At 41.6% G+C, this 14,279-nt stretch overlaps 1 protein-coding gene and 1 long non-coding RNA gene across 2 annotated transcripts; one reads left to right on the top strand and one right to left on the bottom strand.

The window, feature by feature from the left end:
- Positions 1–1,495: 1,495 nt before the first annotated feature.
- On the bottom strand, positions 1,496–8,573 carry LOC115404242 (uncharacterized). Its single transcript, XR_003933310.1, has 3 exons — positions 8,532–8,573; positions 7,317–7,403; positions 1,496–1,623 (listed from the first exon to the last, which is right to left on the bottom strand). It is a non-coding gene; the product is annotated as an uncharacterized LOC115404242 (long non-coding RNA).
- Positions 8,574–9,028: 455 nt separating this feature from the next.
- On the top strand, positions 9,029–13,906 carry LOC115404593 (ubl carboxyl-terminal hydrolase 18-like). The gene is made up of 10 exons (XM_030114001.1): positions 9,029–9,193; positions 10,786–10,882; positions 11,590–11,732; positions 11,809–11,888; positions 11,973–12,107; positions 12,210–12,305; positions 12,388–12,549; positions 12,643–12,774; positions 12,991–13,034; positions 13,792–13,906. Exons 1-10 carry the CDS (start codon positions 9,145–9,147, stop codon positions 13,859–13,861), a joined length of 1,008 nt encoding a protein of 335 aa, XP_029969861.1. The 5' UTR covers positions 9,029–9,144; the 3' UTR covers positions 13,862–13,906.
- The last annotated feature ends 373 nt before the right edge of the window (positions 13,907–14,279 follow it).

Below are 14,279 nucleotides of genomic sequence, written 5' to 3'. Positions count from 1 at the left end.
CATGCTCAAATGCAATAAGAGTAAATACAGCGCTGTCCATGGTGCTGAAGTATCGATGGGTCTTTCCCCCCCCCAGTTATTCAGCCTGTGGAGGATGTTTTTTACCGTTTCCTCCAGGAGCTTCTGATTGAGTGTTTTGGGGTTTTTTTTCACTTGTTTAGCTGTCTGTCCGACTGCTGACCTGCTTGTTTGTGTTCCTTGTTAATGTTTCAGAAAGTGAATTCAGCTCCGCCCACCACTGGCCGTTTCCCCAAGGCTGAACCCAGAGACATGAAACCTCCCATCTGTGTGTCTGCAGCCTTTCTTTAGAGGCCACAACTGCTGGACCTCCACCTTCACATACCCCCAGCTGCTTCGCCTGACCTGCTGACCCACCTCCATCACCCGACCCTCCATCCTGACACTCCTCCATCACCAGACCCTCAGTCACCTGACCTGAGGGACACCAAGAGCACACACAGAGCAGCTGCCAGGTACAGGCATCTTCTCTTCTCCGCAGTGATGGTGTCTCTAGCATTTAGCATGTTGTCTGTTCCACAGCAAATCCAAAAATGACCCGGGGTTGGGGAAGCCCCTTTTTTACTCGTATATGACGTGCGTAATTGCGCGCAACCACGTCGTGCCGATGCGGGAGGCTCGTAAACTATGTGCAAACTATGCGTGAATGCATCGTGAATTCGTCGTGCCAGTTTGCGACACTGACGGGCGCATTCGTGAACTGTCCGTGAACTGTGCGCCAACTGTCCGTGAACAGTTCGGGAGCCTGCCTGTTCGTGACTCCAGATTGGCACGCCTTGCCACGACAACATCTTGGCAAAAAGTTGTGCAAGTGTAAACCTAGCTTAAACCTTGTTTGCTGATGAAAGCGCCGTTTGTATGGTAATGTAGGTTAACTAAATTCACTGCTCACTCTTTGGCTGGTGACCTCTGAGCTGACCTACTTCCTTCCATGTGAAGACAGATGATGAAGTTCACCACAATTAAACCAAGATGTGTGTAAATGTATTAAATAGGCTACTGTCAAAGCAATAAGCATCACATTTACGGGGCATGAATGATGTTAGGTTAGTCCTCTTGCATCACTGCCAGAAGGTCCTGGGTTCAAATACCAGCCCAGTCTGAGCTGTGGGCTTCATGAGCTCCAAGGGGTGGAACTGGAGAAGGAAATGTGGTTTTGAGTGAGAGAAATGAGAATGTCCTGGAGTGCAGTGTTGTAATGAGAAATCAGTTCATCAGGGGGTGGATAGATTGTGAAAGTCAAGGAGGGAAGTAATACTTGAAGTGAGAGTGGCTGGGTCGATGTGTTGTTTTAGTAACGGAAAGAGTGAAATCCAGTGAAAATGAGAGGAGAAAAATGAGAATTCATAATGTAAAACATTTCTGACCAGTGTCTTTACTGGGAATCCAATGAACTCAAAGTAAGCTAAAGAAGGACCCACCCTCAATTAAGAGTCAACTAACATTTATTTTAATAATTTCAATGTAAAAAAAAAAAGGGGTAAAGATCACATTGACTGTGTGACACAGAACTTTGTGTGACATTTGTGTTTTGTGTTGAAGGTTGTTCACCCGCTGCCGTCCAGCTGAACCCTGGCAGGAGGAGTTTGAGTGGACTGCTGCATCCTGAAATAAAAGTAACAGAAAAGTGGAGAATGTGTCTTCATTGTGAGTTAAAGGCAGTAAATGACTTACTTAACGTACTCGATCACAATTCATCACTAATTTATTTTTATTTTTCTTTTTACAGATGGTCATTTGTACAAAGTCAGGCATAAAGGGCAGCCTAATTCCACCAGGGCGAAAGTCCGTTGTGGACAAGAGGAGGCCAACGATGTCTTCATAGACTTTCATGGCAGCAGCCATGGTACACAGTTTTGGCAAAAGAAAACCAGAGAGGCCCTCTCTCAGAGGTTTTACTGGCCTGGAATGTCTGAGGAAATTCATCAGTGGGTCAGTATGAGCACATGCTTTCCTGTCTGAAGTTAAAATATTTATTCATTTTGTCAAGGGCACACAGATGGGTATAAGGAGAGTAATTTTTATGGTTTTGTTGGTTTTTCTTTTTACTGTTAGGTTGCCCAGTGTCCTGAATGCCAGGCCAATAGTGTTGTGATTAAACAGGAAGTGGAATACCAACCCATTAGTAAGAATAAAGTTGAGTCTTTATATCATCATCTTCTTTTACACAAAAAAATAAGCTAATAGGAGAAAATAATTTGCTGGAAATACGATCCACGTCTAATGAGTTATATTTTATGTGTTGCTGGTCACTACACCGTTTCAGCTTGTGGGTATGGATCGAATAGGCGAACTGAGGATCACTCAAAGTGGAAACCAATACATGTGTGTGCTGATTGATTATTTCACAAAGTGGCCCCAGGCTTATGCCATAAAATCTAAGAATGCACAGGAAGTCAGTCAGTGCTTACTGAAGTTCTTCTATCAGTTCGAAGCACCAAAACGGATACTGACAGGCCAAGGCCGGGAGTTTGTTAATGAAGTATGTCCGAAAAGCTAAAAACATTTATCATCCACAAAAATTTGATAATTAATTATGGAACGCTTACAGTACTCAGTGGCTCTTTTAGTCACCTGCTATTGCCCCTATGGCTACCTTTAATTTACTGACTTTATGTATTTGTGAAATAGATTAACAGCAAAGGCAAACTTTTTTGCAAAATTCTATTGTTGAGTAAATCCGGGATTAAAGTGGTTTTTTTTTTTCTCCATTGGATAATGCAGGCACACAGATTATACGTCAGCCTACTCACGATTTATCAGCCACTGATAATGGAGCCGTCATCCCTCAATCAAACGTCTGACACACACACCGAGCTCGGTCTCACCCCTAACACGGAATATACCCGCCCACTTGATAATGACCAATCGGATTTGTTTTCCTTGCTCTGGTAAACTTGTGCGGGAACTTGTGAAAACTCTGCATGATCAACAGGACAAACTGCCATTAATTCGATTTTTTTTATTCATTCAAAAGGTGGATAGCAGTGTGGAGGACTACCTCTCTGTTGAGGAAGTGACAGAAAATGTCCTCAAACTGGACGATGCACTTCAAAGTGCCATCCAAAATATCAAAGACAGCCCCAAACCCAGGAAGGGTAAAAAAAAAAGTGCTGTAAAACTTAAGGAGGGCATGAAGGTGCTAAGAATTAATGTGAGGAGCAAGAAGAGGAAAATAGGAAAATTGGAGGCAAGTTATCTTGGGCCCTACATAATTTCCTCCATCTCTGGCAAAAGTGTGGAACTGGTAGACCCAAGTGGGATTACTACCTCCAAAATAAATAAGGATCACCTTGTCCCTTATACTGAGGGGAAAGACAGAATTCCACACAAACTGAAACCCCAAAGTGGGCGCCTATAAGATATTTTACAACGATATCTTTAATACAGGAGTTTGAGAGTGAGGTGAGGCTTTAACCCTATTTTACTTTACACTGATTTCCTATTTTAAACATTTTCAGGTAGACACACACATCTTCCTTTTCCACATTTTGCCCTGCAAAAAGGAGTTCAACTTTTTTTTTTTTTAATTAAGGTAAATAAGGTTATAAATGCATATCTCACGAAACTTGTGGAGAGGTATAACCAAAGCAACACCACAAGGGGCATTTGCGATTGACACATTTGACATGACAAGGATTTGAGAGGGGAAGAAACTGAAAAGTAAGGTAATAAAATATATTCTCTCGTGGTTTGTACTAATCAATACAACACAATATAAAAACATTGCGAGACATCTTTTGTGTATTATTTTATGTTACAGATTGTACCACGGCTGTACAAACTCATTCTGGGCGTGCTCAATCAGGCCCGTCACTGGACGCTGGTGGTAAGTTCACAACACATTTTGTGTTTGTGTGTGTGTGTGTGTGTGTGTCTGCATGCATTCATGTTTGTGTATCACTACACAGGTACTATTACAGCATATTTAATGATCTTGTAGGTGATCTTACCAGCCAAAAAGACAACGCTGTTTCTGGACCCACTTGGGGAAAATAAAAAAGGCAGTCAATCAGTGCAAGGATGTCACAAGGTAATATAATAAGCGTTAATTTCTGGTGTCACAGAAATTCTAGTTGCTGAAATGTGCCATTTCAAATCATGTCTATTTGTGTTGGATCGTTCATGAGACAAAAGGGGTTAAATCCTTCGAGGTGGGCGTGTGAAAGAAGAATCCACTCGATTCAGCAAGATGCCACGTCTTGTGGTAATGTTTTACCCATCCTTCCTAAATTTGGCTTTGTTTAAAAAAAAATAAAAAAAAAAATGCTTAAATATCATAAATTCCATACAATATAATCGTCACTCAAATTGTTTGTCAGATCGGGTGTGTTGTGTGTCACAGATGGGACCACAAAAGCTGTGCAAAATACCCCCAAAAAGGGAAAGAGGTCACGTGTGTGTGGTAGTGTGGATTAGAGAGTGGATGTCTGTCTGTCAATCACTCGGTCAGTCATTTGGCTGTTTTCCTGTACGACTTTCTTTGACCAAAAAAATTTTTTTTTCCTCAAAATTCATGAATTCTGACAATATTTAGAACAAGTGGAGACAGGTCACATCATGTTATAGTATAGTAAGATGTGAAACAATGTCTTGTCATTGTGATGATTGCATTTTATTACAGAGTAAAAGACTCAAACTGTGCTGAGTGACACCTTACTCATTTCTCGGGAACTGGTTGAGCTCAGATCTGGTCATTATCACTCTGCTGAATGATACCAAGTAAAAAATGTGCAGGTCTGTGCAGTACCAGAGGTGTAAATCAGTTTTTGGCAGGTTAAATAGCCTGATATTGACACTGATGGCCCTTTAGTCATGGTCCCGGTAGAAAAAAAGTGCTGGTTGGGTTCAAGTCTCGTAAATATCACTCTGCTGAGTGACCCAAAGTTATTCTGGGGCAAAATATCCATCTACGTACAATACCACAGGCATGAATCAGTTTTTGACAAGCAGAAAAAGCTGATTTTTACAATGTAATGCCCCTTTAACTCTTTTTTCAATAGTTACAAAGCACTGGTTGGGTTCAAATGTTGTAAATCTCACTCTGCTGTGTTATATTAAGTCAATTTGGGGCAAAATATCCATCTACATACAATATCAGAGGACTGGAAATCAGTTTCCGGCAGAAATAAACGTCTGGCTGGACACCGGAAGAGCCCCCAAAAATGTAACCCTTAAATGAGCTGGCTCATTATAATAAGGGAATCATTTCTGTAATTTCTCAATACAGGCACGTTACTTCCTTCTCAATGTAAATATTAAGGTAAGAGACATTCCCGTGCAAAAAGAACTATGACTAGGAGTAGGTATGAGTCTCACAAATGTTATCAAAAACAGTTCCCTCAGAATTCAAAATGAGTTGGTTCATCCAAATGACAAAGTTAATCCTTCTTGTATAAGGAAATGAAAAAAACGCAATAATGCAGTCCGATTACTCTTTGTGTTAAATGAATGACCGAGACAACTCAAAATTTAAAGGCGGTTTGTGAGTCGAGAGACAGAGAGTGACAGACGGCGAATTGAGATTTGATATGGAGCCTGTTCCAAAAAGAGGACGTTCTGAAGTTTGGAAACACTTTGATTTGATTTCACCCAACAAGGTTGGCATTCGAGCAAACGTGTTATGTCTACATTTTGTTCATTCTTAATGTTAGGCTTTGAAATACATTTAGTTGGTTGCAAGTTGCAACAATATATCATATGTAAAGTTTTGCTTTGTCAGAGCAAATCCCTTCTTTAAAAAACATCCCTCATTTGTAATTTATTCTTTTGGGTCCAGTGTTTGGTTTGTGGCCAGCATCTGGCATTTAATAACAACACTTCCTCAATGTTGAGGCACTATCGCGCAAAGCTGTTTGTTGTTTGATGTTTCTGTACATTCATGCATTTATTTATAATATATTTTGCCTGCACATTTTATTTATGCACCTTTGTTCTGCAGGAAACAGAAAGGACAAAATTGATGAGGCCCTGGTGAATATGGTTGTGAAGGACTCACAACCATGTTGCATTGTGGAGGATGTGGGTTTCTGCAATTTTGTGAGCCTGATGGATCCCACATACACGCTCCCATCAAGAAACAGCCTAAAAGCGATGGTAGAGATAAAAGTTTAAGGAGGAGAAAGAGAAGGCCAAGACTGAGGTGCAGAGCACCACAGCAGTGAGCCTGACCTCTGACATGTGGACTTCCATTCTCATGGATGCCTACTTGGCTGTAACATGCCATTTAAACTTGCTACCATTTTACTAGGAGTGGGTCATTTTCCCCAAGCCCATAGTGCTGCTGATATTGCCGCTGTAAAGGCTTCCCTCATGGAGGAATGGGGCATTAAAACAAAAATGAGATGTCTTGTTACGGATGGTGCACACCAATATGATAGCATGTGGGAATGGTTTGCAAGTGTTACACAGTGTGTGTATTGCTCATGCACTGAATTTAGTAGTAAAAAAAAGCTATTGAGCAAACGCGCCAGGGCTGGATGACATCAGGGGAAAGGAAAGGAAGATTGTGGCATATTTCAGGAGTAGCACTTTGGCCAAGGAGCGATTAGTTGCTTTCCAGCAGCAAATGGCAAAACCAGTTCTGAAGCTGGTACAAGAAGTTGAGACGTGCTGGAATAGCACATTTGACATGATGTCCAGGCTCCACGAGCAGCGTTAAACCAGTTGGTGCCTCACTGGTGTCACTGCACACTGATGTGCTTCCACTGTCATCTTCAGACGACCACACCATGGCAGAATGTCTGTCAGTGTTGTCACCACTCAAAGATGCAACAGAGGAACTCTCTTCAGAAAAACATGTGTTATAGCATGTATAATATGTGTTACATGTGTGATAGCTCTGCAGCACACTACTGCGGCTGATGAGTGACAGGCTGAGTCATTATGAACTGACCAGTCAGAACTCTCTGGCCACTCTTCTGGATCCCAGATTCAAAACAGTGGGGTTTTTCAGTTCCACAAATGCACAGAATGCTGTGAAGAGATTACCTAACTGCAGAATGTGCCTCAACGGTGAGAGAAAACACACCGCCTGAACCAGCAGCACCAGAGCCTACTGAAGGTGCAGCTCCAGAATCCTCAGGTATGACTTTAGAACTGTATGGTAATGTTGTACAGTATTGCACCAGTAAAGCTCAGATTAAGAAAAAAAAAAACAATTTCACCATTAACCAATCAACTCATTGCTTTTCCACTGTGTTTCTGCAAACATAACAACACAGATTAGGTAAAAATCTACACCCACATCTCTGGAGAACTGGAAATGAGTTGAAGCGGATGATGTGATCAGCTGGTACCTGAGAAAGTGCAAGTTAAAAGAGTGAAAAGAGCCTCTGAACCGTCATCTTCTCTCTCCACTCCTCCTGCCTCTTCCACCTGCTGCTCTGGAGGAAAGAAAAGAAACTATTATTACATTTTGATCATCAGGATATTTTTGTCTTCACTGGTGAACTTTTACTTTTTTTTCTTTTTGCTTTATTCCCACTTGGATTGATCAAGATGTCAAAGTGGTTGTACGGATTACTTTTTAATTCATCAAATAGTTTGTTAACTTTTTACATATTTGTTCTTACATTTAAATAAAATTAAGATTGGAAAATAATTTTGCTCTAAATACATTTATCTAAGTTAATAAATCCATCTGGAAATGTAGAGTGAAATGTATCAGTTCCATAATTCCTTCAAAAGAGAAGACAGAAATCTGGATCAGGGTCAATAATTGTAGTGACACAATTCTGCCACAAGATGGAGACAGAGTCCACTGTCTTTCAGTCAGCGAGGCTTACAAACTGTATTAAAACACTTTTTTAGAAAGTTTAACTCCACCTACAGACACACAAAAACGCTTGCCATTGGTTCTGGAACAAAGATCTATGTTAAAAATGACAAGGTTGAGATAGTTTTGTCTTTATAACGAGCTACAGCTCGGAAATGTATTTCTTCACTGGCAGTTCTGCGTTTCGGTAGGTTATGTAAAGAGCAAAAATATGTATTTCAGTTTGCGACATTCAGTGACTTCCATGCCTGTTGTCATTCTCGAGATGTAATCATATTCTAATGCTGAAAAAAATTATGAACTCCTCCTCCATTTTCATGCAGTAGTGTGCTCCAGTTTCATCATACATTGAATATTAACTTGTTTCTTGCATGCAGGATATACACAGCCCATCATGTCTACCAAAAATTGTCAAATTAACCAAATCAATCAAGTAATTATTCTAAGTTATTCATTTACGTGTCCATGAACTTCTCCCAAACAGCGCAAGTTCATGTTTCTTCATCCCTGCTTCTCAAAGGCTTGTGGTAGCTAGCCAACCAGCGCTATTAGCCGCTTCTAGCACTTCACATCGATTGATAAAGAAACATTCATAAGCAATATTACATAACATGATACGACCGAAATCATGAACTCAAACATAACATATTCATCCATCAATTAAACAGTTCCCACCCTCCCTTCTTAACCGTAAAGAGCAAAAATATATTTTTTAACGCCACAGTTCACGACATACATTCACTGACTTCCGTGTGTTCTAATCACGCGAAACAATTCCTATCTCTGAACACACTGTGTAGCGAACGCGCCCTCTACTGGTCAGAATTAGGCACTGCTTGATAAAACAAAATTTCTCAATCCACTAATGGATCTAAATGCCACAAACAGCATATGCGCGCACCGCAGAAAGAAGTGGCTGTTAGCTTGACCGTGTTTTGTGAAGTGAGGGCGGGCTTGACCGCAGTCCCATTTTACTTTATTTGAAATTCGACTTCACTTCCAAATCTACCGGTGTCCGGATGTCCCAGTGTACGTGAACTCACCACCCCAAGTTTTGGACACTTTGGTCAAATAAAAATACAGATCGAGGATTTAGTGAATGAGAGGAAGTCAGTGAGTTTTTGAGCAGTATTGAAGCGACAGGCCAGTTGCAGTTTCTGTGTGACGCATTTTTACTGACTGTAAGTTTCGATTTCACTGAAGTGAACATGTAAAACGAAACTGAAGCCCGGACGCCATTTTTACTGTGGGCAGGCTGACAGATATACACACACCGCTTTATCTAGGTGATTTAAAGACTTCTGCAACTTCACTCAGCTGATTTTTGCGAACAGTATAAATCCGAAACGATGTCTTATCGGATGTGTGGGTGGATTTTCGGGAGCTACTCCTATTTTGGTGAGTAGATGCAGATTTTTCCTCTTATTAAGCAATTAAAGACATTTACTAGCTTGTAATTCTAATTATCTTTACTGATCTGTATCTCTTGCATACAGTGACAGACAGATTTACAAAACAGGACATGTGTGAGAAAAGTGCACGTGTGATGTTTTAACATTAACATGAGCTTTCGGACATTCTGTGGAGATTTTTCAGTCTCAGAGAGAACCGAGGACTGTTTTGGGTGTTGCGGATCATCTGGTTTCCCAGTTAACTGGTGGCGAGTCGCAGCCTTCGAGCGTCTGTCGCTGTCGCTCCTAACAACCACTGTTAAAACAAGACTAAAGCACAGTCTGACACTTTGAAACTTTATTTTAAATCCTCCGAAACGACATTCGCCACGGCATCTACGGATTTCTATCGAGTTTTTAACATTTACTGTGGAATTGTTCACCAGTTTATTGTGCAACCATTTAATTCGCAACACTGGTAATGTCCAAGTTGATGGTTCAGTTTTTCCTCAATCTGTACATACTGAGGGAACACAGAGTGACATCCTGAGTGCAGGTTGAGACCTGTCAGTAACAAGTAGGTGGATTTAAAGGGGGTTGAGATGACACAAAGATGGATTTATACTTTTAGATATTTCTACTAATTGAAATGTCTATGATGCTGAAATGATGAGCAAGATATTTATGTCTAGTCACACATCCTGGACATCCATCCACCCATCACCCACCCATCCAGGAGAAAAGACATACTCTCACAATCACCAATTAACTTCAATTATTTAAAAAAAAAAAATAAAATAAAATAACGAGTTAATCATCCAATTGTTCTGTTTTGGGTTATTGATCATCCAGTATGTTATACAGTAGGACAGATTGTTGTACAGTCTCAGTAATTATTTTTGACCTGTTACACTACCTGTGGACTGGTGACAAACACACTTTGTAACTCACCTTCCCCTACAATCACAGTAGATCATGGTTAGGATATTAATACATTTTTATGAATAGCTTAACAAAAAACTAAACCTCTAGTGGTGCCATTGCAAAAAAAAAAAAAAAAAAAAAAAACCTCCAAAGGGAATCACACATTTCTTGAGGTTTATCTTCTGCTTGAAACTTCCAGCTATAAACTTTCAGTTTGTTATGAATAATACGCTTTATTTGGTTCTTTTCATAAATAACTTCTGCACTGTCTGCTAGCATTTAACAAGTATTTCTCTCCTCACAAACCTCAATAAATCCTTCAGTTGTGTTTCATTGGAATAGAAAGTCAAATACCGAGCCGGAGCTGTGTGAAGTAAACCTGCTTGACGTCTGGTTTACGCAGGGCCTTAAACCAATAAACCCAATATGCTCGGTGCCCGGTCGGCTCCACATTGATTTGTTATGATATTAGAGTATATACATGAGCAGGGTGTTCTCGACAGCTGTATTGACATTTTGAACCCATGGGAGCTACGATGCACTCTGCTGCCACAAATAAATTGGATTTTTCCCTTGTTTAATTGACCACCGGCGCTGGAGCGGGCCCCTCCGAGGGGCTGGGCTTCAGGCTGGACGCGGAATGCCTTGCTTCACCTTGTCGATTGTCTGTCGCAGGAATGAGAGGCCTGACCAACCACCATCTGTCCTGCTGTGTCAACACGTTGCTGCAGACACTCTCTGCTACCTGGGAAATGGCAGAGCTACTGGAAAAGTAAGCAAGTGAAGTATGACGGAAGATTCATGATGAACTCCACTGTATTCCTTCAGTGCCTCAGTGGGCTTTGGATAAGAGTTATAGAGAGTGTTTAGTTTACTAGTATTCTAATGCTGAAATAAAGAAATAGTAGTTTGTTTGTTTTTTTTTACCGGTGATGGATATAAATATCTGAGAATTGTCCAAATAGCATGTCAGGATGCAGTCAAAACATTTTTCAAATAGAAACAACACTTTAAACTTTAATTACATTTTGTTTGCACTGTGACTCGTTTAATGGTTTTAAAGAATTTTTTGATGTGGTATTTTAACAAGCTTTCAAATACTGTGATTTATTATTTTTTAATTCTGATATTCTCACACAATCTGGACATTTGACACATTCTAGAACTGTCGAACACAAAATTCAACCTTCTCAGTCGCCATGGAAACATGACCTTCCCCACGTCGTAATGGAAACATGATTATCTCCATGTCCATGACGTTCTCCATGTCGTCATGGTGACCTGACCTCCTCCATGTCGTCATGGCCAGTAGTCATGGAAACGTGATGCTCTGTGGATGAAGCTGGATGTTGACACAGGAAATTCAGGGCCTCATAAAGACAGTATCTCAAAATGACAGCAGTGTCCATGTAGGTCGGAATCTGTTTCTCTCCCTGAAGTGATATGTTGAATAATGAGGGTTCATGATGCTTCCGCCAGGTGGGACACGGCGGGTCGGAGAGCTGCCAGTGATAATGTCCCTCTGCAGCTGAAGAGAGTCCTGGCGGCCATGAGGGGAGACTCCCCTCAGCCCGCTCCACACCGTGACTTCCTCCACTGTCTGCACGCAAACAACATCCGGCGTAAGAGCCACGGATTCACTCGGCGTGATTCGTTTCCAGCTGCTTCTTCATTTCAGAGTGTTGTTGTTTTTCGCAGTGAATAAGCAGCACGATGCAGACGAGGTGTTCCTCTTCATCCTGAACTCCATCCAGAAGCAGATGGACGACGCGGTTCTGGTTGGTTCTCGGTCACTTCTCCTCTCGATTCGTCCTCCCTGACTGCGGCACCTTCACGCTGTTCGCCTGTGCTCTCCTCTCCAGGCTCTGGAAATCCAGGACCTGTACAGGATTCCGGTGGAGAATGTGCTGCGGTGTTTGGAGTGCTCCTCCGTCCAGACTCGAACCAGCTACCTGCTCAGCCTGCCGCTGCACATCAAGGACGACCACAAGTCTCTGGTGCTGCTTCTTTTGGTGTTGCGTGAAAAACTGAAACATAAACTTGTGTTTTAACTTAAAAAGTAGTAATAAAAGTGATCACTGGCCTGTAAACTCTTTCAGGAAGATTGCCTGAAATCCTTCTTTGAGCATCAGGAGCTGAAGGGCCAAAACTGTTGCTTCTGTGCACAGTGTGAAAGAAAGACTCCCTCCAAACAGGTGAGGCTTCTCTCGAATACACTACGCTCTCATATTTCCTCCTGCACTCTTTAACTTGAAGCATTTGATTCCCGCTCCTCAGGGCCTGCAGCTGCTCTCGCTGCCTCGCGTCTTGTGCGTCCACCTGAAGCGATTTCGGAACACGCGAGGCGACCTGCACAAACTCAACTGCAAGCTGACTTTTCCTGAAACCTTTGACTTCTCAGAGGCTGTGAGCGACGCCCTGGCCGCTACCTTCACCCAGGTGGCTTCTGTTCCTTCTCCTCTTTTTGCGAAAACAAGTGCACACACTTATCAAGTGCACACATAAACCTCTGCTTTGTATCTGTTGTTGCAGGACGAGCGCAGCTACGTTTTGTACGCAGTGGTCGTGCACTCTGGAGCCACATCATGTGGCCACTACACGGCGTACGTCCGTCACAGTGGGGACAACAGCTGGTATTATGCGGACGACAGTCACGTACAAAAGGTACAATCTTCATTCTTTTTTTTTTTTTTTTTTTACACTTTTAGAAAAAAACAAAACCTTTTGAAGATGTTTTTTGACTGAACACCTGATGGCCTGTATGCCAACTGAAGAATTAGCTGTTGTTGTCTTAAAATAGCAAAAAAGGAAGTTCAGTGATTTGTTACCAAAATTTGTTTTTATTAAAATCTGTGTTTAATTTGCATTCGAAACTCTCAGGCCTCATGGGAGGAGGTGCAGACAACATATGGAGGGAAAAACAGGTAAAAAAAAAAAAAACCACTTCCTTATACTGTATTGTCTTCATCATTCATTCTTTCATATTTTGTCCTTAACTCTTTGATAATTCATCATACCTATAAAGATGAAAAACTAGCTGCGAGCAGGCAGACGGAGGTTTGCGTTCATATGCTTGTCACTGTATTGACCCTCAAGAGTTCTTCAGTAAGATCATCCAATCAGGAAAAAAAAGAAAAGAAAATGACTCATCGTTTTCCACATTTGTAGCATGAGGAACTCAGTTCCGTCATAAACACAATCACATTGAAGACTTGCCAGATATTGAATGTTTCCTTGGAAAAAGGGAAGAAACACCCAGTCATTGTACAATTGTTTGATACAGCCATAAAATCCAAATAAATTGGAGTCATAGGAGGGGTGACGTGGCTCCATGTTGCTTCACGAGTTGAATCAGAGGTTATGTTAAATGTTTTTACGCTGACGTAAAGTAATTCAGCTTTTATCTTTTCTGTTTGCTGATGCAACTTCAAACCTTAGACAAAGCCTCATTGTTGGCTCCTTGGTGGGGATTGAAAACTGATTGCGTTTTTCCTACGAGGACAAGCAGAAGAAATCCGTCTCAGCTGTCGTATTGTCTTCAAACAACAAACACTTTTCACTTCCTCGTCGCTCTTAGTGGATCCAAATGCTTTGACCTTCATCTTAATGATGAAATATATTTTAGAATGGCTTTAAAATTGCTCGTTGTGTGTGTGTGTGTGTGTGTTTTTTTTTCCACAGTAACACAGCTTACATGTTGATGTACAGAAGACTCTCAGAGCAGGTCGAACATCCGGAGGTTTCTGGCTGAGCGGGTGGATGCGAAGCCATCAGGAGACGGAATTCAACATAGGAATAAAAAAAAAAAAAAATCATCATTTTCTGCTAATTTATTGAAATTCACTATTCCATTGAACTCTGACCTCTGAGTTCCTGAGGAATGCAGGGCGGCGTGGTGGTTTGACCAGTAGGTGGTGTTGAAGACTCGGAGCTTGGGAGGTTTCCCAGTCAGACCACACACGCTGTGGACTCACTCAGTGACAGAGGGGGGGCGGCTGGGAAGGGAATGCTCACATATTTGCTGTTCTGGTGGGGGGGTGGGAGGGGTGTACCTGCAGCGGGACTCATTCATGAACTCACTCTTCCTTCCTGTGCTCGTGTTCTGCATGCTTGCACTCTTTAAGCATGAATTATAACAATTTGTGGCTTGCATCTGTCGATGCACCGAC

This window comes from Salarias fasciatus, chromosome 17 (genome assembly GCF_902148845.1).
Source record: "Salarias fasciatus chromosome 17, fSalaFa1.1, whole genome shotgun sequence".
NCBI lineage: Eukaryota > Metazoa > Chordata > Actinopteri > Blenniiformes > Blenniidae > Salarias > Salarias fasciatus.
The sequence above is the reverse complement of the archived record's forward strand: the minus strand, read 5'-3'. Positions and strand labels throughout refer to the sequence as shown.

What these genes read in the sequence shown, in the direction of transcription:
- LOC115404593 (XM_030114001.1), top strand. Translation starts at nt 9,145, where the DNA reads ATGTCTTATCGGATGTGTGGGTGGATTTTCGGGAGCTACTCCTATTTT. An exon ending in ATGGCAGAGCTACTGGAAAA is followed by an intron (nt 10,883 to 11,589) that starts GTAAGCAAGTGA and finishes TGCTTCCGCCAG; the next exon opens with GTGGGACACGGCGGGTCGGA. An exon ending in ACATATGGAGGGAAAAACAG is followed by an intron (nt 13,035 to 13,791) that starts GTAAAAAAAAAA and finishes TTTTTTCCACAG; the next exon opens with TAACACAGCTTACATGTTGA.